The sequence below is a fragment of the Pituophis catenifer genome, unplaced genomic scaffold, assembly GCF_029215685.1.
Source record: "Pituophis catenifer annectens isolate HBS135680 unplaced genomic scaffold, rPitCat1.0.hap2 SCAF_1, whole genome shotgun sequence".
In the NCBI taxonomy this organism is placed as follows: Eukaryota; Metazoa; Chordata; class Lepidosauria; order Squamata; family Colubridae; genus Pituophis; species Pituophis catenifer.
In genome coordinates, this window is record NW_027256881.1 from 296,183,956 (window position 1) to 296,204,637 (window position 20,682).

Below are 20,682 nucleotides of genomic sequence, written 5' to 3' on the forward strand. Positions count from 1 at the left end.
AATCAAAGCAACGAAAGTCTGAAAGAGCTGGGTAAAGATTTTTTGGTAATGCTTAGAGGCAAGATTTTCTACATAATTCATTTAATTTTCTGCACCATTTTCAATATATATTTTTAGTAGCTTATTGATATTAGTGATAATGATGATGATGATGATTTCCAGTCTATTCAACATGATTATGGTACCAGAGGGTCAATAAAGCATTTCTGTTCTTGAGTTCATCATCATCATTAGGCCCTGTGAAGAGCATATTGGGCAGCAAGTATTTTCTTTAGTGCATCTAAGACTTTAATTAGATTTTCATCATACGCTGTGGGTAGGTTTTACATAATTCATCTTATTTCTGTTTTTGTTCTGACATATCTGGCTTTCATTTTCCTAAAACAAATTCAGAAACACATTCTTATATACAGCTTTTTTACTTCTTTTGACAAAGAGTTCTTCCACGTACTGGCACATGCTACCATGTATTTACCTGTGTTTCCAGGCTTTGTACAACTTAACATTTTGGTTTCCATTTTCCCATTTTTAGTATCAAATTCATTTCCATTGTCAGGTATGCTTCCTTCAAAATCCAGGAAAGAAAGACCCAAATTCCATATTTTATAGAGATTAGTACTTTTACTGAATATGAAATGATCGCAACCCAGGTAAAGCTGGAAGTGAGCAAAACGCGCGAAATAGCATCTAGATAGCATTCTCCCCCCTGTGTTCATCATCCATCATCCAATCCAAAAGTCTCCCAAAGGTCAGGTGGAATCTCATCTGCCAACGTTATCCATCAGGAATTTGTGACGGTTGGTCTAACGCCTCCTTTGGAGAATAAGTTTCGTTTCTTGGAAAGACACCTCCTGCGCTCTTCCCACCCCTCGCCCCCCTGACTAGTTCCCCCCCTCCGTTTCTTATGGCAGCTGAAGCAGTGAAAGCGGAGGCTGACATCCATACTCTATTTTCCCCCTATTTATGCATAACTTGCAATCATTTGCTGTATTTTTCCTGTCAAAACCAAGGGTTCAGTCTTTGAAGCTTTGATGTTCAGATTTATACTCTTTCTTGCATCATAGAACCTATCTAACATTCACTAGTTAGTAAGTGATCTTTCAGAATCTGTTATCATTGTTGTATCCTCCTTTACTCATTGTCATAATAAATAATAACACCAGAAATACTTTTTGATACATTCCTCTTTCAGTTAATAACATGATACTGATAGTCCTCCACTTACAAACAACAATTGAGCCCACATTTTCAGTTGCTAAGCTAGACAGCTGTTAAGTGACTTTTGCCCCATTTTATGACCTTCCTTGCCACAGTTGTTAAATGAACCACTGCAGTTGTTACCAATTAGTAACACGGTTGTTAAGTCAATCTGACTTCCCCATTGACTTTGCTTGTCAGAAGGTCGCAAAAGGTGATCACATGACCCAGGGACACTGCAACTGTCATAAATACCTGCCAGTTGCCAAGCGTCCAGATTTTGATCACATGACCATAGAGATGCTGCAAGGATGGTAAGTGTGAAAAGTCACTTTTTATAGTGCTGTTGTAACTTTGAATGGTCATTAAACAAAGGGTTGTTAGTCGAAGATTACGTATATATGTTCTGGTTACGTAGGGAATATAGGACAAGAAAAATTAATTTTGCGCATACCAGACTGCATTTTTTTCACAATCTGTTTTATGGGGGTAAGTAAGAGGACAAGGCCTATCCAGCAAATCTACTACTTCAGATCATTAAAACAGAAAAACCAGCATCATAGGTTGGCTAAATTGAAGCTCTCTAGGTTCTCTCTTCTGCAGCTGCCATTAGTGCTTGTACATTCCAAAGATGTAGTCCCACTCACTCCACCAGTCTCTAGCCCCAGATGCATAAACTGCCAATGGAGGCCTTTTCTCTCTCCCCCACCCCCATTCCTTGTTCTAGTTGTGGGTGAGTTTATCTCATCATACCCAATGTAAAGTTAAAGAAGCCTGCAAGCTGAGCTGTACTGGTAGGAGAGGAAATTGCACCCATGCAGTTTCTTGCAAGTGTTGAAAAAGTCGTTTGCTATTGCTTTCTTCCGAGAGGATAACGACCACTCCCCCCCCCCCCCGCGCAGATTTTTCCAACCGTCTCCCCTCCAGCTTTTAACTCAGACCAACTTTGCTTAGCTTCGGAAATGGGCAAGGTTCATTTTAGGTGCTGCCAATCCCTCTTCTCCTCCGGATCCCGTGGCTGAAGCCGTTGCTAAGGGACCGCGCGCGTCCCTCCTCCCCTGCCTGAAGGCCGGGTCCCAGGCGCCGAGGTTGCCTGCGCGAAGTGCGTAGAGCGGCACGAGCCCCGCAGAAACCGCTCCGGCTGCGTCTCCGTCGCGCGGTGGCTGAGCGGCCGCCTCTACCGGGAAGGTGAGCGCCTTTGCCTTGAGAGACGAAGCAGGGGTGTGTGTGTGTGTGTGTGTGTGTGTGTGTGTGTGTGTGTGTGTGTGTGTGTGTGTGTGTGTCTGTCTCCCCCTCCACCCCGTGTGTGTGTGTGTGTGTGTGTGTGTGTGTGTGTGTGTGTGTTCTCTCCATTAAAAAACCAACAGCAACCAACTGGATATTTTTCTGCCTGAAAAAGCCAAATACGCAGCTTTTGTGGGGAGGGATATTATAATGTGATTTAGAACTGCCTTGTTTAAATAACCCTTGAACAGTTTGGAACTGTTTGAAGGATAGCTGGAGTAAAACGAAGTTGCTCCCTGTTAATTGGGCTTAAAAAGTAGAAATGTTCTTTTTTGATACAAGTATTTGTAAAAGCTGCAGTGAGCTCCTAGGAGAGAAGAACCCTCTCACTTTCCTGAGGAACAAAATATATTCTTAGGGAGGGAAAATTATGTTTATTTGTAATGTTGTTATGTCCTGTTATTCGAATTGAAAAGCAGATGCTGCTAAAGCTGCAGATCTAGAGGAGCGTACCTAGGATGAGATCTGCTGAGCTGTGTGGACCATCTGCTGAGCAGAAAAGTGTAGGATTGAACTGCAGATCTGCTTTCACTAACTAACCTAGTGACATCTATTTGGTCCAATGAGGTTGGTAGCAAATTTTCTCTGAATGGAAGGGGAGGCCTGCAAATGATCTCATATATATATATATATGTCCCTAGAGTCCCTAGGGAGTTGGGCGGCATAGAAATGCGACTAATAAATATATACAGGTAGTCCTCAACTTACAACAGCTCATTTAGTGACAATGTAAAGTGACAATGGCTCTGAAAAAGGTGATTTATGGTCATTTTTCACACTTACAACCATTGTAGCATCCCCAGTTATTAAGTTACTAACTTAATACTTACTGCAGTGATTCACTTAACAATGGTGGCAAGAAAGATCGTAAAATGGGGCAAAATTTATTTAACAACTGTGTCCCGTAGCAACAGAAATTTTCGGCTCAGTTGTGGTCGTAAGTAGAGGACTACCTGTATATAGATTTGGATTAAATATTTTATGCACCTATTAGTCAATTATATAGTTTACTTGACATATGTATGCCAGATATAACATTTGGGAAGGAAAAAATTGAATGACATAATGTCATATATATGTCATCATTACATTTCTGATTATTTGGTTGCATCTTAGTATGGTATCCAAGATGTCTACAGTCATTTGTAGAGAGGCTAATAAATTCACACAAATATCTTAATTTATTAAGTTAAAGTAGAACCTTTCCACATTGTTTAGATATTCCTGTTCAATTTTCAATTAGCAAAATTTTATGTTTATTTCCACAGGCTTTAAGAATGGCTAGAAAACATGAACATTTTGGATTAAGCTATTTGGAAGAATTGAATATAGTTAAGGAGCGTGAAAATATATGCAAAGAAACTAGGCAGGAATTTTTGAAATTTAAACAAGAATATGTTTCTGACCATGGAAATGTAAACAAAGCTTTACAGGAAGTTACACCATCAGGTCAGTCACTTCAGATACAGTCTAAAAGTAGAAGTCCCTTTCTAAGTTCTGAAATCAAACAACTTTCTTCTGAGTGGGATACTTCTGCAATCCAGAAAAAAGTAAGGGTTTCTTGTGATGAAGAAGAAATAATAATCAAGATTGAAGATGCTGCAAGTCAGCCAAAGAAATCTTCTAAGAAGCAGAACCATACTGACGGTAAAAAAAAGGCCTTTCATTCTGGAAAAGCCACCCTAGAACATAAAAGTGAGAGCCCAGGAGATGAAGGAGAAAAAATGCCAGTATTAATAGCCTCTTTTGTAGGAACCACCAAGCAGATGACCATATTGAAAAAACCAGAACCACTGAAACCAAAATCTCCAAAGGTGCCTTGTGCAAAATTACGGTTTAAAGATCAGTCAAAAGATAGCATTGCTAATGTTAAACAACTTGAACAAAAAATATTATCACAGCATATAATTCTTCCCTCAGCAGGGACCAGCACTGCAGACTTTGATGATTCCTGTTCTGTAATTTCCAGTGTAAGTGAAAAATCTATGAGCATTCCTAAAGAAACCTCAGAATCAAATGAACCCAGTCGCTTAGAAAGATCTTACAGTACAAAAAGCAGTGCTTCATCTAGTATTAAATTTGCTCCAACATATCTGGAAGAAACCATATCTGAACCTAGAGTAGGTTTTTCAAAATCACGTTTGAAATCTTCATACAGCAAGTCACACCTATCTCATTCCATTTCAAAGATGCCTTCTGGAATTGTTTCACGATCTATTGATGAAATAATCGAATCTCTAAAGTCTACTGTTCCCACTGCATCAGACTTAAAGATCAAAGAACTCTTGGAGAGTATTCTTGGCCAGGATTATCTCCTAAAAATTCAAGTAGGTAAACTAGAATGAGTTAAAGAAGCTTGGATTTTTAAGATTCTCTTTTACTAAAATTGCCTTTAAAAATACTGTCTGTTGTCCCAAAGGTGCTTTTTTCCAAAAGTCAATTGGATTTCCTTGATTTTTTTTTGAAATTTTCAAAGAAAAAACCAAGAAAAAAGGTCCTTCTTTTTTTTTTTTTTTTGCAAAAAGCACTTTTGAGACTTCAAAAATAATATATTATAACATTTTGAAAAATATAATATATTTAATAACATTTGCAATTACTTCCTTTCTGGTAGTTGTTGGTTAAAAGTAACATTGACCACATTTAAATGGATTTTCCTTTGTAAGGATTCTTAAATTAAAGAGATATATGTATAGGTTGGTGATCTATGTATGCAAAGTATTATTTTTTCAAAGTCAAGATATACTAAAATAAATACAAACAAAAGATAATGAATGCTAAGTTAAAACCAAATCAAATTATAGTTCTGTGTGATGTATGAACACAACCAATGTAAATAAGTAACTTCATTGAATTTGCTCTGTGATCAATCAAATCAGCAGTTTTAAAAATTACAATTTTTTTTTCTTCTTCTTTTTTTTCTTAATTTGATTTATATGCCGCCCTTCTCCGGAGACTCAGGGCGGCTTACAATGCGTTAAGCAATAGCCTTCATTCTTTTGTATATTTTATACAAAGTCAGCTTATTGCCCCCACAAACTGGGTCCTCATTTCACCTACCTTAGAAAGGATGGAAGGCTGAGTCAACCTTGAGCCTTGGAGAGATTCGAACCAGCAGAAATTGCAGGCAGTTGTGTTAATAACAGGGTGCACTAAACCCCTGTATTATCAAGGCTCTTTTGGTTGCGTCTTATAATCTAACAAATATATTATGGTTTAAGCTTTGAGATGTGTTTTCATTTCCTTAGATTCATGGAGATCTTTCTTATTTATGTGGGTGTCTATTCCCACTTAGCTGTATAGGAGAATTGTAGATGGTGAGGTCAGAAAAGAATGAACATCAGAAAATAAAGATGGTGACTATTGACAATGGCCAATCCATTTTTAATAGAGATGTTCTTGCATTGTTGAGCTGATTATCACATAGTGTGATAAAAATTAGACAACCCATGGCCCTTTGGGTCATAGTTTCAGAGATTTCCTTATCTAAAAAGAGAAACTGAATGACTACTGGTGGGCAAAAAATTAGTGGGCATGGGAGCAACTTCAATCTTTCTGTCAGCTTCTGCATTGGATTTCCTTGTAGCAATGAGCATCAGAAATTTAGTGACTTCAAAGTTACAAAGTTACGATGACACTGAAAATAGTGACTTATGACTCTTTTTCACACTTACGACTGTTGCAGCATCCCCATAGTCACGTGATCGAAAGTCAGATGCTTGGCAACTGACTCATAAGTATGATGATTACAGTGTCCAAGGGTCATGTGATCACCTTTTGTGACCTTACAGGCAAAGTCAATGGAGAAGACAGATTCATTTAACAATCATGTCACTAACAACTGCAGTGATTCATTTAACAACTGTGGCACGGAAAGTTGTAAAATGGGGCAAAATTCACTTAACAAATGTTTCACTTAGCCACAAAACTTTGGTGCTCAATTGTGGTCAAAGGTCGAGGACTACCTGTTATTATTGTATTGGAAGAAGGAACTATACAAATACAGAGATACTGCTGCAAATACTCTGACTTTGTTACTTCTAAGACTGATATCTGAAATTGGTTTTATATTTTGGGTGGATTGATACTGGTACAGCTGTTCTAAATAATTTGATCCTAAATTGTTTAAAATTCCAAGATTGATGCCATTTTTTTAACTAGTTAGCTTTTCTAGCCAACTAGTCACTATTTCTAGCCAATATAGATGATGCAGGACAGAGAAGAGATGAGATAACTTGCTTTTACTAACATGCTTGTTGCCACATTTTGTGGCAATTCAGTGTTTGGAACTGCAATTCAACAATCTTACAGTACCTTGCAAGTAAACTAATATGACAGTGTCTGCTTTTTTCAGAAAGAGCTGTTTGATTGTAACACTTCAGGCTGCTTCCTTAGAGATGTGAGCTCCTGGCATATGTGTGAACTTGATCTTGTGAAATTAATTGTTAAGGTTTATTATTGTTGTTGCTGGTACTAATAGGAAATAGATTTATATTTAGTAAATGCACAGAGTCATATATTGTCTTTCATTAAATAGTGTTGAATATATTTGAATGTATAAATATGGACAGGCTTTCCAGAGCCCACTTTGATACCCTACCATCAGCTCTACTGGCTACCTCATGGGAGTTCCTATGTGCAGAGATTTTGGTCTTGTGGATCCAGGAAGGTAGAAACTCACTTATGTCCTCATATGGTATCCTTTTTATGATGTCCCAAGATGTGCTCTGAGTGTTCCAATCCAGGGGTGAAATGCTCCCGGTTCGGACCGGATCACCCGATCCGGTAGCGATGGAGGCGGGTGGTTCGGAGAACCGATAGCAAAAATCCCTGCCCCCCCATACCCAGCTGAGCAGCACAATCAGCAGAGGCTTTGTTTTTACTTTTAAAAGCATTTTTCCTACAACTCTTTGGCCGAAAAAATGCTTTTAAAAATAAAAAAAAATAAGCCTCTGATGATCGCGCGGCTCAGCTGGGATCCTCAAAGGCTTTTAAAAGCATTTTTTCTACAACCTCTTCAGATTGGATCGTCAGAGGCATTTAAAAGAAAAAAAGCCTTTTTTTCTTTTAAATGCCTCTGACGATCCAAGCTGAGTTGCCTGATCGGAAGAGGCTTTTTTTCTTTTAAAAGCCTCTGACGATCCGAGCTGAATTGCCTGATCGTCAGAGACATTTAAAAGAAAAAAAGCCTCTGCTGATCAGGCAACTCAGCTGGAATCATCAGAGGTTGTAGAAAAAAATGGTTTTAAAAGTTAAAAAAAAACTGGCCACGCCCACCCAGTCACATTACCCCCCCACCAAGCCACGCCCACAGAACCTGTAGTAACAAATTTTAGATTTCACCACTGCTCCAATCATTTCCCAAAGTGAACTCCACTCCAATACATTTTATATTTTTTAAGGGATGCTAATCCCACACTCACATATCAGGTAGCCAAATGTTTTCAAGTTATACAACTCTGCAAAACTTTTAATTAGATATGTTGTTTTCCCCTTTTCAATAAAGATTTTGGTCAAACTTTTTTTTTCTATAAAATTTAATCAAAGACTGCAATAAAGATATTTGTATTTATTTATATTTGATGTGCCAGTAGCATGTCCTCATAGTGGAGGGAATATGGACAAGTATGTTGGCTTGCAAATCTCTACTTTAGAGAGCCTTGTATAACATGCTTGGGATATAACTGGGTTTTGGTAGCTCTTGTAATATGGGCAAAATGTGGCAAAACTGATCAATATGATTCTTACCATAATTCAACTTACTGACTTCTAACAAATGCAGCAGTTATAAATAAAGTTATTATCCTCCTCCCTCATTCAAATTACACTACATATTACCCTTGTGTCCCATATTCAACTCCTTTTCCAATCAACAAATCCACAGATCACAATTTCATTTATTTCTGTTTTCAGCAAAAAAATCCGTAAAGGATTTCCAATCTCTTATAAAAGTACTGATTGTTTTCTTCCTCATCAAACAGGTTTGTCCATTTCTTCTGATTTTGTTATCTTTTAACTCATTCCTCCATTGTTGATATTTCAATATTTCTCCATCATTGTGCATATAATAATCATGCTGCAGTTATCATATATAAAATGATTATCCATAAGTCTCAATAAGTTCTACCACCACAATATCTATATTTAAAATTCTTTGTATCAACATATGTATTTGTATCCATCTGTTTTTTTTCTTTTTCACAAATCCATCATGCATGGTAAAATGTTCTTTCATGTTATGTACATTTCCAACATTGACTAGAAATATCTTTATGTATCTTAAATAATTTCTCTGAATCACATATCAATGATATACAGATAGTTCTTGGGTAATGACCATAATTGAGTCCTGCAATTACAGTCATACTGTAAGTCATGACAGTTGTAAAACTGGTCACTATATCATCCCATTGTACCAATCTTAAGTTGTCTATTTTTCTGTACAGTATTAATAAATCTTGATATGTTCACTCTTTCTCTTTCCTCATTGTTTCTTTTCTGTAAAATGCTTTTGTGCTGAAACCAAATTAGTAAAGGCATTTTGGGGGTTCTATTGATTCCATATTCTTAATATGGAATTTTGCATATAATGATTTTTAAAATCTATATTAACTTTAATTTTATTGTACCATAAAAGACATGCCTACCAAAATTCAGGTTTGTTTTTCTAACTCTAATGTTCCATTGTTTCTCAACACCATCCACTCTTTCATTCAAACAGGCTACAAAATGCAGTTTGAAATCTAGCAATCCTAATCTTCCTCTTTTCTTTGCACCTTGCTGAATTTTATACTTAGCCATTGGTTTCTCTCCAGCTATATAAATCTAGATGTATCTTTTTTTCCATTGTTTAAAAATGCATCATTTTTCAAAATAGATATTATTTAAAAATCCATTCTTGACAGTATATTTATTTTCACTACGGAAATACAAACTATGATAATTGTAACTTTTCTCATCTTAGAAAGTGTTTAATTTCATTTCATACCTTGACATAATTATTTTAAAATGATATACATTTTATATTTGTTATTATAAGTATCCAAGTATTTTACTTTTTTATTCTGAAAACCAGTTTTTCTCAGTCATTCTTGAGTTTCCAAATAATTCACTTTTTCTAAACTCATTTCTCTAATTCCCACCAATCTATTCATGACTTCTAATAACATCTTCTACTGGATCACATTCATTGTTGGGCAAGCAAGACTCGTTCTAAGTAGGAAAGCTCATGAAAAACCAAAGAATGTTGGCTAAGTAATATTTAAAGAAAAGTTAGGTAGTCATAAGAAAAGGAATAAAATTGAAACATACATTACAAACAGCACAAATTATAGTTAATGGAAAATTGGCAAAACCCTGTGGAATACAAAAAAGGGATATGTCAAGGATGCCCAGTTTTGCCACTACTGTAAATTTTGGTTATTGAAGTTTTGAATAGAGACATAACACAAGATGAAAGAAGAGCTATGGTGAAACTTAAATCAGTGTATTAATTAAGGACATTTGTGGATAATATATTTTAATTCTGGAAAATCCAATAGGAAAAAAAAGATATATTAATGGAAAAGTTGAAGGAATTTGGTACATTGCTTGATTTAAAATTAAACAAGGAGAAAACAAATGTTAACAAAAAATATGAGGATAGAAATAACAATTGCTTGGTACTTACTACGAGCTTATTTTTCAAATTCATGATTTATGTCTACTTAAGTGCCCATATTGCTTTGATGGTGATGAAAGACCGAGAAAATTAATATTTAGGAAGAAAAACTTGTGTGAATGACTTCGTTTCTAAGGCCCCTATTGCTTATGTTGGCCAGGATGTCTCATACTGGCTATTTTGCTTGGACATCTTTTTCTTTTATTTCTCATTTGTTTCGGGTAATATATGTATGGAGATATGTTTTTCCTTCTATGAAAATAGGAGAATAATAAGCCTGCAAATACTAGGTCTCATTTAATTGTCTACTGTGATTGTGCAGTGATGGCAACAGAATGCTGTTACAGGATTGTGAGTCACTGCAGAATCCGTCTCGTGGCAGAGAAAGAGATCTACAGTATTACTCCATGATAGCCCTCTTTGAGAGTGTAGGAGTTTTTCATTTCATATTCTGCTAAGTACATGTCCAAACTTTACTGAATTATATCCTAGCATTTTTTAATGCTATATACTTTCTAAGAGTTATAGACAGATTGTATAGCCAATTCTTGAATAGATATCTTTAATGGTGTGAATAAAATTTCAACAGATTTTTGTTTTTCTCTAAGATCATTAGCTATAAAGAAAATAATCTGAGTTATTTATTTAGTTAGTATTTGCTTACACATGCATTGGCAATTAAAGAAATCCTGCAGTTTAATGAATATTTTCTATATATTTTCTATAAATATTTCATAATATTTATATTAGCAACTGCCTCAAATGCAGTTTAAATATATTATATGGATTTGTGCTTTCTAATATTTGTATTATTTTCTTTTAAAATAAAGCAGTCAACTATCAAAAAAGAAATGCAGCCAAGTGAACTGGAATTACCAGCTATACGAATGGCACCAGTGGAAAGTGACAGTATGAAATTGGTAAGGTTCAACATGATATTGTAGAAAGATTACAAGTTTTCCTCTGACAGTGAAATAAGGACTGCCCTAATAGAACCTGCATTAGTATATTTATCATTTTCTATCAGTGTAGAACAGCGATGGCTAACCTTTTTCAATTGGAGTGCCTATAGCATGTGCGTGCAAGCGCACACATGCACCCAACTCCCCAAATTGCAATATGCGCAACCCCACGCATGTGCCCCATGCATGTATGCGCAACCCTCTGCATGCCCTCCACCCCGAAGAATGCACATGCGAGCCCCCGCATGAGCCCCCCCCCACATGCGCACGCAAGTTCCTCTGCACGCACCCTGCCCCCTACAAATGCACGGCAGAGACCCAAAGACCAGCTGGCCGGGTGGGAGGCACGTGTGCATGTGCAGCAGAGCTGAACTGGGGCGACGGCTCGCGTGCCATCAGAGAGGGTGCTGTGTGTCACCTCTGGCTCATTTCACTGTACTACAAGAGCCTGTAGTACAGTGGACTAAAGCACTGTTATTAACATCTGCTGCTTGCAATTACTGCAAGTTCAAATCTCACCAGGCTCAAGGTTGACTCAGCCTTCCATCCTTTCAAAGGTAGGTGAAATGAGGACCCAGATTGTGGGGGCAATAAGATGACTTTGTATAAATATACAAAAGTATGAAGGCTATTGCTTAACGCATTGTAAGCCACCCTGAGTCTCTGGAGAAGGGCGGCATATAAATTGAAGCAAAAAAAAAAAAAAATCAACGTGGAATGGTAAGATCAATTCCTTCTCCCCAATTTGCAGTTCATTGACTTTTCTGGAAGTTTCAGAGACTTCTGAAGTATAAGTGCCATAGTATAGAGCTGCAATTCTATAAAGTGAGTGATTATATTCATTTCTGACCAGGGTTGGTACTTCTAAATGCATGTAACTAAAATAAAATATTACATTCTTACATTTATTATGCGTGCCTCTCAAGGGACTTGAGATCTTTTAAGGGGGGAAATCTTCTGTGATGGAGGATGCCACAATGGCTTGACTGACATTTCTCAGTGAGCAGGCAGAAGGTGGGAAGGTCAGGAGTGAGAGCTGCCTATGAATAAGGATCAGATCATGGGACTTTCCAGTATTTTGAAATTTGCAAGGGGCCTGGGACCAAATAATTCAAGACTTTGTATTGTGGAGTCTCAAATAATTAGATGTGGTTGGAGAGGGATATCCTGTGATGCTAGTGTCTTGTATGTGATTGCTGGTGCTTTAGCTAGTGGACAGAACTTTTGTATTTGAATTTGGGCAGCTATAAATAAGAGTCAGGGGGATTCAGTATACTGTCACTGAAGATACAGATTCACAGTTATGGTTTCTGGTGGGAGGTGGGGCAGGGGGCCTTTGCACAACTTCAGGTGGTATATCACTTAGCTGCAGTGACTCGCGCCTTTGTCACAACCCATTTAGACTACAGCAATGCATGCTACATGGAGTGGTTTTTAAAGACCACTCCAAAATTTAAATGATTCAAAATATTTGGCACTTGCCAATGGGAATGTACATCATCTATGCTACAAGTCCTTAATTGGCTTCCTATAAACTTTCAAGGAGATTTAAAATGCTGGTATTAATCGATAAAAACTTTAATGTTTGGCATCAAGTTCTTTTCTGGATTGCATTTGCTTATTGTAATTCACCTGATCTATTTGATCTTGTGAGGAGAAACTGCTCATGGTTTTCCTCACTTCTGAGAGGCTCAGAGGTGCTATTTTACTGTAGCAGGACTGGACTCGGATGCTTTCTGGAAGAAACTGAAAACAGAGTTCTTTCCTATGTTTTATTATTTTAATCTGACTGTAAATGTTGTAGAGGTTTTTCTGTTCCTGAAAACTGCTGAGAACCTTGCAGCATTGTGGCAGGGTGTACATGAAATAAATAATACACAAATCCCTTTTATAGGATTAAAACATATCATTGAAATGTAAGATACTTATACTAGTATTAATTTATTTTTATTTTTTTAATTTGAAGAAGCCATCTCAAATTAGAAAGGATCGATTTGTATCTCAATCTGCATATCAAGGTATACAACTGATACCAGAAGATTCAGAGCAAGTAGGTATATTTGAGCTCCTTTCAAAGAAAACTTATTTCTTAAATTCTGATTCTGTACTCTACTCTGAAGGTAGGTCATTCAGTCTCCAAAGGCATCAAAGTATCTTCTGATGTCTTCCATGGTATCCTACCTGACTGGAATATTTTTTATATAAAAATTATATATGAATAGGAAATTGGTCCATTTTCTTTTTTTTTTTAATCAAGTTTTTTATTTTATATTGCTTATACATATTAATGCATGAACAGTGTGATACATGGGTATCATACATTTTAGTACACATAAACATAATATTATTACTCATAGTTATTACATTTCATTTTCATTTCATATTGTTTAAACATATCTAATACTACCGCCATTCAATTTCTAAACCTCCTTATTATTATTACATATATCTTGTTTTGCTAAATATATATATTGTTGTTTCCCTCTTATTTCTATTTCTATTCTAACTTTTATTCATATCACCGTTGTATTCAAAGATGTTTCTTTTCTGTCTTCTATCTTTCATCTGCTTTATTATTCATATTTCCCTTATTTAACTCTTCACATCTATATATATTAAAGTTTCATCTTTCATTCTTTCATTGTTCAGTGTTTCAATATACAATTCTAATATAAATCACTTAAATTTTTATTCTTATCACTTAATATTTATTAAGTGATTTATATTTATTTATTTAAGTGATTTATTAATATCACTGTGATTTTATCACTTAAATATTTAAAATCATTTAAATATTTAGGGTAGATCTATTCATATTCCTTCCATTCATCCAATCCATGTGATTCTACTTTTAATACACATGCTTATATTAAAATATATTCTTTCATTATCTAATTGCCATAGTTTTTGGAGTATAAGACGCACTGGAGTATAAGACACACCATAGTTTTTGGGGAGGAAAATAGGAAAAAAATATCTGCTTACCAGGTATTCATCTGGCTAGCACCCTTAGCCTGGACAGCTTCAGTACATTAGTTCAAAGTGTGTGGTCCCCTGCATACGCCCCACCCCCTGCACATGCATGCACGGCCCCCTGCACGCACCCTCCCCCCATGCATGCGCGGCAGAGACCAGAAGACCAGCTGGTCGGTGGGAGGCGCATGTGCGTGCAAAGTGCAGCTGAACTGGGGCAATGGCTCGCATGCCATCAGATCGCTGCGTGCCACCTCTGGCATAGTTCATGGTGTATTGCAGATAAAGATTTTTTTTTTCTAAAAGAAGTATAAATGGCTGTTTATAAGGGCACTTTATTGTTCACTTTTTTATATGAAGGCGCGAATGGGATTCAGCATGTTGATATTTGTGTAGTATGCAGCAGTATACTGTCCTTTATTATTTCTCCCAGGATAAACTACTATGAACCCCAAAAAGGGCAAATATTTTCCTTAGAAAATATGAAAGACAAACCTCAGAAACTGCAGAAGAGAAAATCTTGCTATAGGACAGGTGGAATATTGGAAAATTGTCAACTCCTTTGCTTTTTTCAGTAGAGCAATATTATACCTCTCAGAATAGTTTGTTGGAACAAATAGCAGAAAACCATACCTTTTCAGGCTGGAAGAACCTTCCAATTATTTTATCATATCAAATCTGTATTATGTCTTTTGGGCCAGAAAGTTCCAATGACTAAGCCGCCTTCTAGTGAAGAATAAGATATTGATTGCTCCTGAACATAGAGTGAAAGTAATTCTTAAGCTGTTAGCTATCTAAAATATAATTCAGGGTAATCTTACTCCAATCCACTTTTCTCCAAAAATGTTTGGACTTCAAAGATTCCCAGTTAATATTTCTGGAGAATGTCAGATTGGAAAGCTGCTTTCAGCCTGGATCTTCTCTAAAATGAGCAGCAACATGAGGATCCACCCAGCATTAAAGAAACTGCCCTAGATAGGAAGGATCTTCAAATCCTTACACATTCATTTCTTCAACTTTCTGGAGAATGAAGACAAACTATTAATCCAGTGTGTGCCATGGGTGCCACTCACATCTTTCTCATTCAATGGTTACTGAGGCACATCAGAGATGGAAACTTCAACTTTCCCTCTGGGGAAACTTCTGCACCTCTCTGTATTTCTCTGCCCTCAGCAGTTATGTCCCCCTGCATTCATTTGTTGCCCAGCGGATAGAGTCCAATGGGTAAAAGAGCTCTGGTAGCGCAGCAGACTAAAGCACTGTTATTAACATCAGCTGCCTGCAATTACTGCAAGTTCAAATCTCACCAGGCTCAAGGTTGACTCAGCCTTCCATCCTTTCTAAGGTAGGTAAAATGAGGACCCAGTTTGTGGGGGCAATAAGCTGACTTTGTATAAAATATACAAAAGTATGAAGGCTATTGCTTAACGCATTGTAAGCCGCCCTGAGTCTCTGGAGAAGGGCGGCATATAAATCAAATTAAAAAAAATTGGCCCCTAAGGTTGTATTCTACTAACTAAGATCTTTTGGAGAAGGAGTATATTCTCTTTACAGAGAGCAGGGGTTCTTAATCTTTTTGTACCCTGCACCTCTTTAGGGCTTCTAGACTAAATTACTTGGTTGTCTACATTCATTACTGAGTGGCAAGGTAAATTTCAGTTAGAGATAAATGAAAGTAGAAATTATATTTTTGTCCAAGTTCAACAGGCCAACTGAATAAAAATAAAATTCTATTTTTTCTCCCCATCCAAGTTCACAGATCAGCTGAAATCTAGCCACAAATCCCCAAAGGGTCTGTGGACCCAATTTGAGAATCCCTATAATAAATAATGTCCCTAAAATAAAGGAAATCCCACAGCTCTATCCACAATTCCATAGCCTATTTTGGCAGCTATTGCTGATTAAGTGCAATAAGCAGTCAATGAGATGATAGAACTACTCAGCAAATGCTAATTGGCAATTCCTCTATTTCAGAGCCCCACATTTTTATTTTAGAATGGCTGAGGACCATGAGAAAGTTAACAGTAGCATAATGACATGGTACAATAAGCATTTTTGAATTACTTTTATTTTTCAGTAAAATAGGTACATTAAATACATTGAAGGAAAAGCCCACATTACACTGCTGTCATTCAGTGGACTGTTTGCTAGCACAGTCACAGAAGATTTCTGGGATTGCAAAAAGGATGCTGAGAAACTATTCATAAATTATAAAGCATCTGTGCTTTACTCAGACTAATTGGATCCAGTGGCCAAAACAGCAACTGCTTCTTTGGGAAGAGGATGTTCCCATTTTCAGTATTCCTAGAATAGAAGGGTGAATGGATGTCGTGTGTGTGTGTGGGGGGGGTAGGTGCTCCTTGATTTCTGCCAGAGACTCCCTGTTGTTCCTCTATCCCTACTTTTGCCAAACATTGTGATAGATGTTAAAGCTTGTTCCTAGTAGCTAAGATATATGACTGGCCAAATGACCAACATAGGAATGCTCTTTCTCAGTCCACATACTAGAAAGATCTAACACCCATGAATGGAGTATTTGGAAGTTACCTCATTCCTGGGCAAGTCTCAAATATCCTTGGTTACTGTCTGGCAGGCATAATGCTGTTTTGAGGTTAGGAAGGAGATCTATCTGAATTTGGCTAACTCTTAACAATTGTTGATGTGTGTGTGTGTGTGTAAGTATGTGTATGTGAGAGAAGTAGCCACTCCAAGGTTAACAGTCCTTGCAAAACTATTGGGTGATTGAAACAACAATGTTTTTTTAAAGTCTTTTAAAAAGTTTCTTCCATGTTCTTCAGAGATGGGCAACAGGCAACCACCCACAATCTGAGAACCTACTGTCAAATGGATCTGACAGGTGTACATGTACCAGAAACAGTCATTAATATGCTAGCAGTTGTCAGTCATACATGGCAAAAGGAACAAATCATAGCAGTTCTCATGCTCCTTTTCCTTTTCTTATCTTATCTTCACTTCTGAACTGAAAAAGAGTTTGAGTTTTTCTTTTGTTTTGAAAATAATAACATCTTAACCTTAAATAGTTGTGATTATGAATTAAAACATCAGACATCAAATTAACCACAATTTTAATCTAATTATCTTAATTATTTAATCTAATTATTTTAATTATATAATCACCACACAGTAATCACAGCTGAACATTGAACATCTCTGGTAAACATGTATTTTTATACACACACACACATTGTCGAGTTTCATTTTTTTCTTGGAATTCTCGAAATGCATCAGGAAATAAATATTATTGTTCAGAGTTTATCCATAATTCATTGCTGCTTTCTTCTGTAACGGCTTTGAATTTATTTAGGATTCAATGCTTCAGTTAATCATCAAGAATATGTCTCTCAGTTTTGATTTATTGGATATTGGATTGTCTTGTGATGGTTTATTTCTTGTAAAAAGATAGTTTTGTCCTGTATTATATATTTTTCAGGCAATACCTGAAAGCTCCCAGTCAAGGTCCATTTCCTACAGTGCACAGCGGCAATCATCTGAAGTGAGAGAATACATTGCTGGAATTGAGGTTAATTCATCCTATTTATTCTCATTTTGCTGTTGATGGTTTTTTTCTTTCAAGCTGCTTTGTTGGGTAACTTACTTTATACCATAAGTGTTTTCCCTTCATGTGATTTCAGGTTTTTTTCCAGTAGCTGGCATTTTTCTTCAATAGACACAGGAAATTCATACTAACTTAACATTGAAGGAGGGGGTAAATGTTATGGCAACCAGGACTATGGTAATTTTGGAACAGAAAGAGGAAATATGGGGCTTGCTACCAGCACTTCAATAGCTTGTAAATAATGAGATAGGTCTTCAAATAGTCACTTTGGCAGCCCCAGGTTTCTGTCCTTGTATTTTTAGAAATTGTCCATCGCTTCGTCTTTCCAATCAATAGATGTGACACAATTGTGGAATAGTGGACCAAAGTAGATATGCCATTATTCATACTGCCTCGATTTGCCTGCATTTTTAGTGAGTGTATGAATTCCACACCATGAGCACTTTTAAGATTTAGTCCCTATGGATGATCCAGTGTAAATCAGGACTCCCATTTAGTACTGTTATATGGAAAGTATATGCCATTGCTTACATGCTAGCAGTTTCTCAAATAAATTGTTTTTAGTTTTTCCCAAACCTCACAAAATATTTTCTCCCACTATGTAATTCTCCATACACATTTTCTTTAATTGATCAAAATATGATAAAAAACAAACAAACTGCAATAAGGGAAGTTCTTCTTCGAGTTGGGCTTGAATCCTGGCAATTTCATGGACATGCAAATACACTTTTCTGGACAACAATATGGGAGTTGTTTGTCCCTGTTTTCTTCCCCAATATTTTTCTTGACTTTTCTGTCTAGCCTACAGAGTAGGATTTCCTGCTTGTTTCCTATCTCAATCAAGTCTAGCCTACTTAGCTTTCCAAAATTAGCCAAGCTGCCTAGGTGCTGCAGGATCAGTATTATATTATTTGGTTGAAACACAATTATTTCTATGAACAAATTCTCTTTGAATGTTCTTTAAACTTTTCTTTCTTTAACAACTCATAATTTCACAAATTAAAAGTTTTATTCTTAAAAAACTTGGGGGGGGGGCAACAACGTACGGAAGAGAGTGAAGCCTGATTAGGAACTCTAGCATTATTTTGACTGAGGTGCAAAAGATTACTAATAGAGGAGACAACTTCAAAATTATAAATACCTACAAGATAATGAGCAAGATATTGAACAAGATCTAGGAATTTAAGCAGGAAATATTGTATAAGTTTCAAATGGGGATCAAAAATTGTTTTTAGAAAATGACTGCAAAGCATGTGCCTGTCTAGAGGAACCATGGGTGTGGTGACATTAATAACCAATAGAGGCATCTTGATGGCATGATTTAATTGCTCAATAGATAAAAGACAGCAGTTGGTATAAACACTGATTGGAATTACACTTATGTTACCATTAAACTACAATTATTTTATGACCGATTTCCATGGTTGGATTTCAGATGATAGTACCAGGTCTAAGTTTTCCCAACACAAGTTACAAGAGTACCATAATTTAACTTTTGAAAAGAATTTATCTGAAAGGCATAAACTGTTCCAATTTTAAGGCATATCTTTATAGTTCTTATTAATTGACTTCATTGTAGAGTTACATTTGGATTATTAAAAAAAGTAGCTCAATTAAAAACAGTTTGTAAATTTCAGTGGAATAAAACTAATATCTTGACTAACATTCTCCCTCAGGTTCCAGATATAGTAATTCAAACAGCTACAGAAGAATCAGATTCTGCCTTTAAAATAGTTTCACCGGAGCAACAAAGCATACATGAAAGTGAAGATTATTTATCTTCAGAGGCTGAAGTGACATTAGAATCAATTGCTGAAAAGTCTAAAAAATTGCTGCATGTCCCTACTGAAGAAACATTAGAAGTAAGAACAGTCATTTTTCTTTCCTATTGGATCATTGAAGGTCCATACATTAGGGTTACAGTATGACACTGAGGACCAAAAATGATTCAGAAAGTGTGAGTAAGCATCCAACTATGTCCCTCAGTGAAGAGAAGAATAGTCGATTCACAGGGAATTTTGGTGCATAGCAAACATTGTGAGTGCTTACTAGCAGTATGTGAAATATTTTCATCTTCCCATGGCTTTGCCTTTCTAAAAGGCAAGAGAACTGGACTTCTCAGATCCTGGAATATAATCACCAAAGAGATATAAGGATTTCCCAGGAATACTATGAAGCAAAATAGTGGGCATAACAGATATACAAATGGTAAGGCATGTGGGGGGAGAGGAGAAAGGCGCTATCTTCAGAGGAAGGCGGTTCAGGAATTTTAAAGATAAAAAGATAATCGTTAAGGCACCCATGGTGTCTCTTAAACCTCTCTCTCCTGTGCAGATAGATAGATAGATAGATAGATAGATAGATAGATAGATAGATAGATAGATAGATAGACGGGTGGACGGATGGACGGATGGAGGGACAGAGACTACAAAAAAGATGCTAGCAAACTAAAAGGAGCATAGGGAGGCTCTGGAATAGTTTCTAATTTCAGTTTCCTTTTTCTCTTAGAAGAGCTGGTCTCTTACCCTATTATTTAGGAGCCTTTAGTGAAGGAGTTGGTAAAAAAATGAAATATATAGCTAGAAAACACAATTATATACTGTTGAAATTATAAATGGCTCTTAAAAGCTGGTAAAGTGTGCAGAATTCAAGATGTTTCTTCCTGATTGAACATTATGAGTTAGGAAGGTGATATGGTTGTAAAAAGGCAAAAGCCATTTTAGGCCATATCAACAGAAGCATCTATTATATACTGCCTGATAGATTCAATCTCAAATACTGTGTGCATTTCTGGGGCTTTTACTTAGAAGGATTCAAAGAAAGTCAGATTCAGAGTTTCTGAGGCTGATCAACAGATTAGTAATGAAGCTTTGAAGAGGGATTAAAGGAATTAGACATATCTAACCTTGGAAGAAAGGACTGAGGGTCATATAATAGTCTTTTTAATAGCTGAAAGGATAACACACGGACAATTGAGATGTTCTTTAACCCCCCTAGAGAAGATGGGATGAAATCATGGGTTTATGTTA

General features: G+C 36.4%; 1 protein-coding gene across 1 annotated transcript in view; it reads left to right on the top strand.

The window, feature by feature from the left end:
* Positions 1 to 2,331: 2,331 nt before the first annotated feature.
* Positions 2,332 to 20,682, top strand: part of TTC6 (tetratricopeptide repeat domain 6) — an 87,561-nt gene continuing 69,210 nt past the window's right edge. Inside the window, exons 1-5 of the mRNA XM_070935916.1 lie at positions 2,332 to 2,385; positions 3,750 to 4,808; positions 10,972 to 11,061; positions 17,528 to 17,617; positions 19,330 to 19,515. Coding sequence (XP_070792017.1) covers positions 3,759 to 4,808; positions 10,972 to 11,061; positions 17,528 to 17,617; positions 19,330 to 19,515 — 1,416 coding nt within the window. The 5' untranslated portion in view covers positions 2,332 to 2,385; positions 3,750 to 3,758. The remainder of the gene's footprint in view (positions 2,386 to 3,749; positions 4,809 to 10,971; positions 11,062 to 17,527; positions 17,618 to 19,329; positions 19,516 to 20,682) is intronic.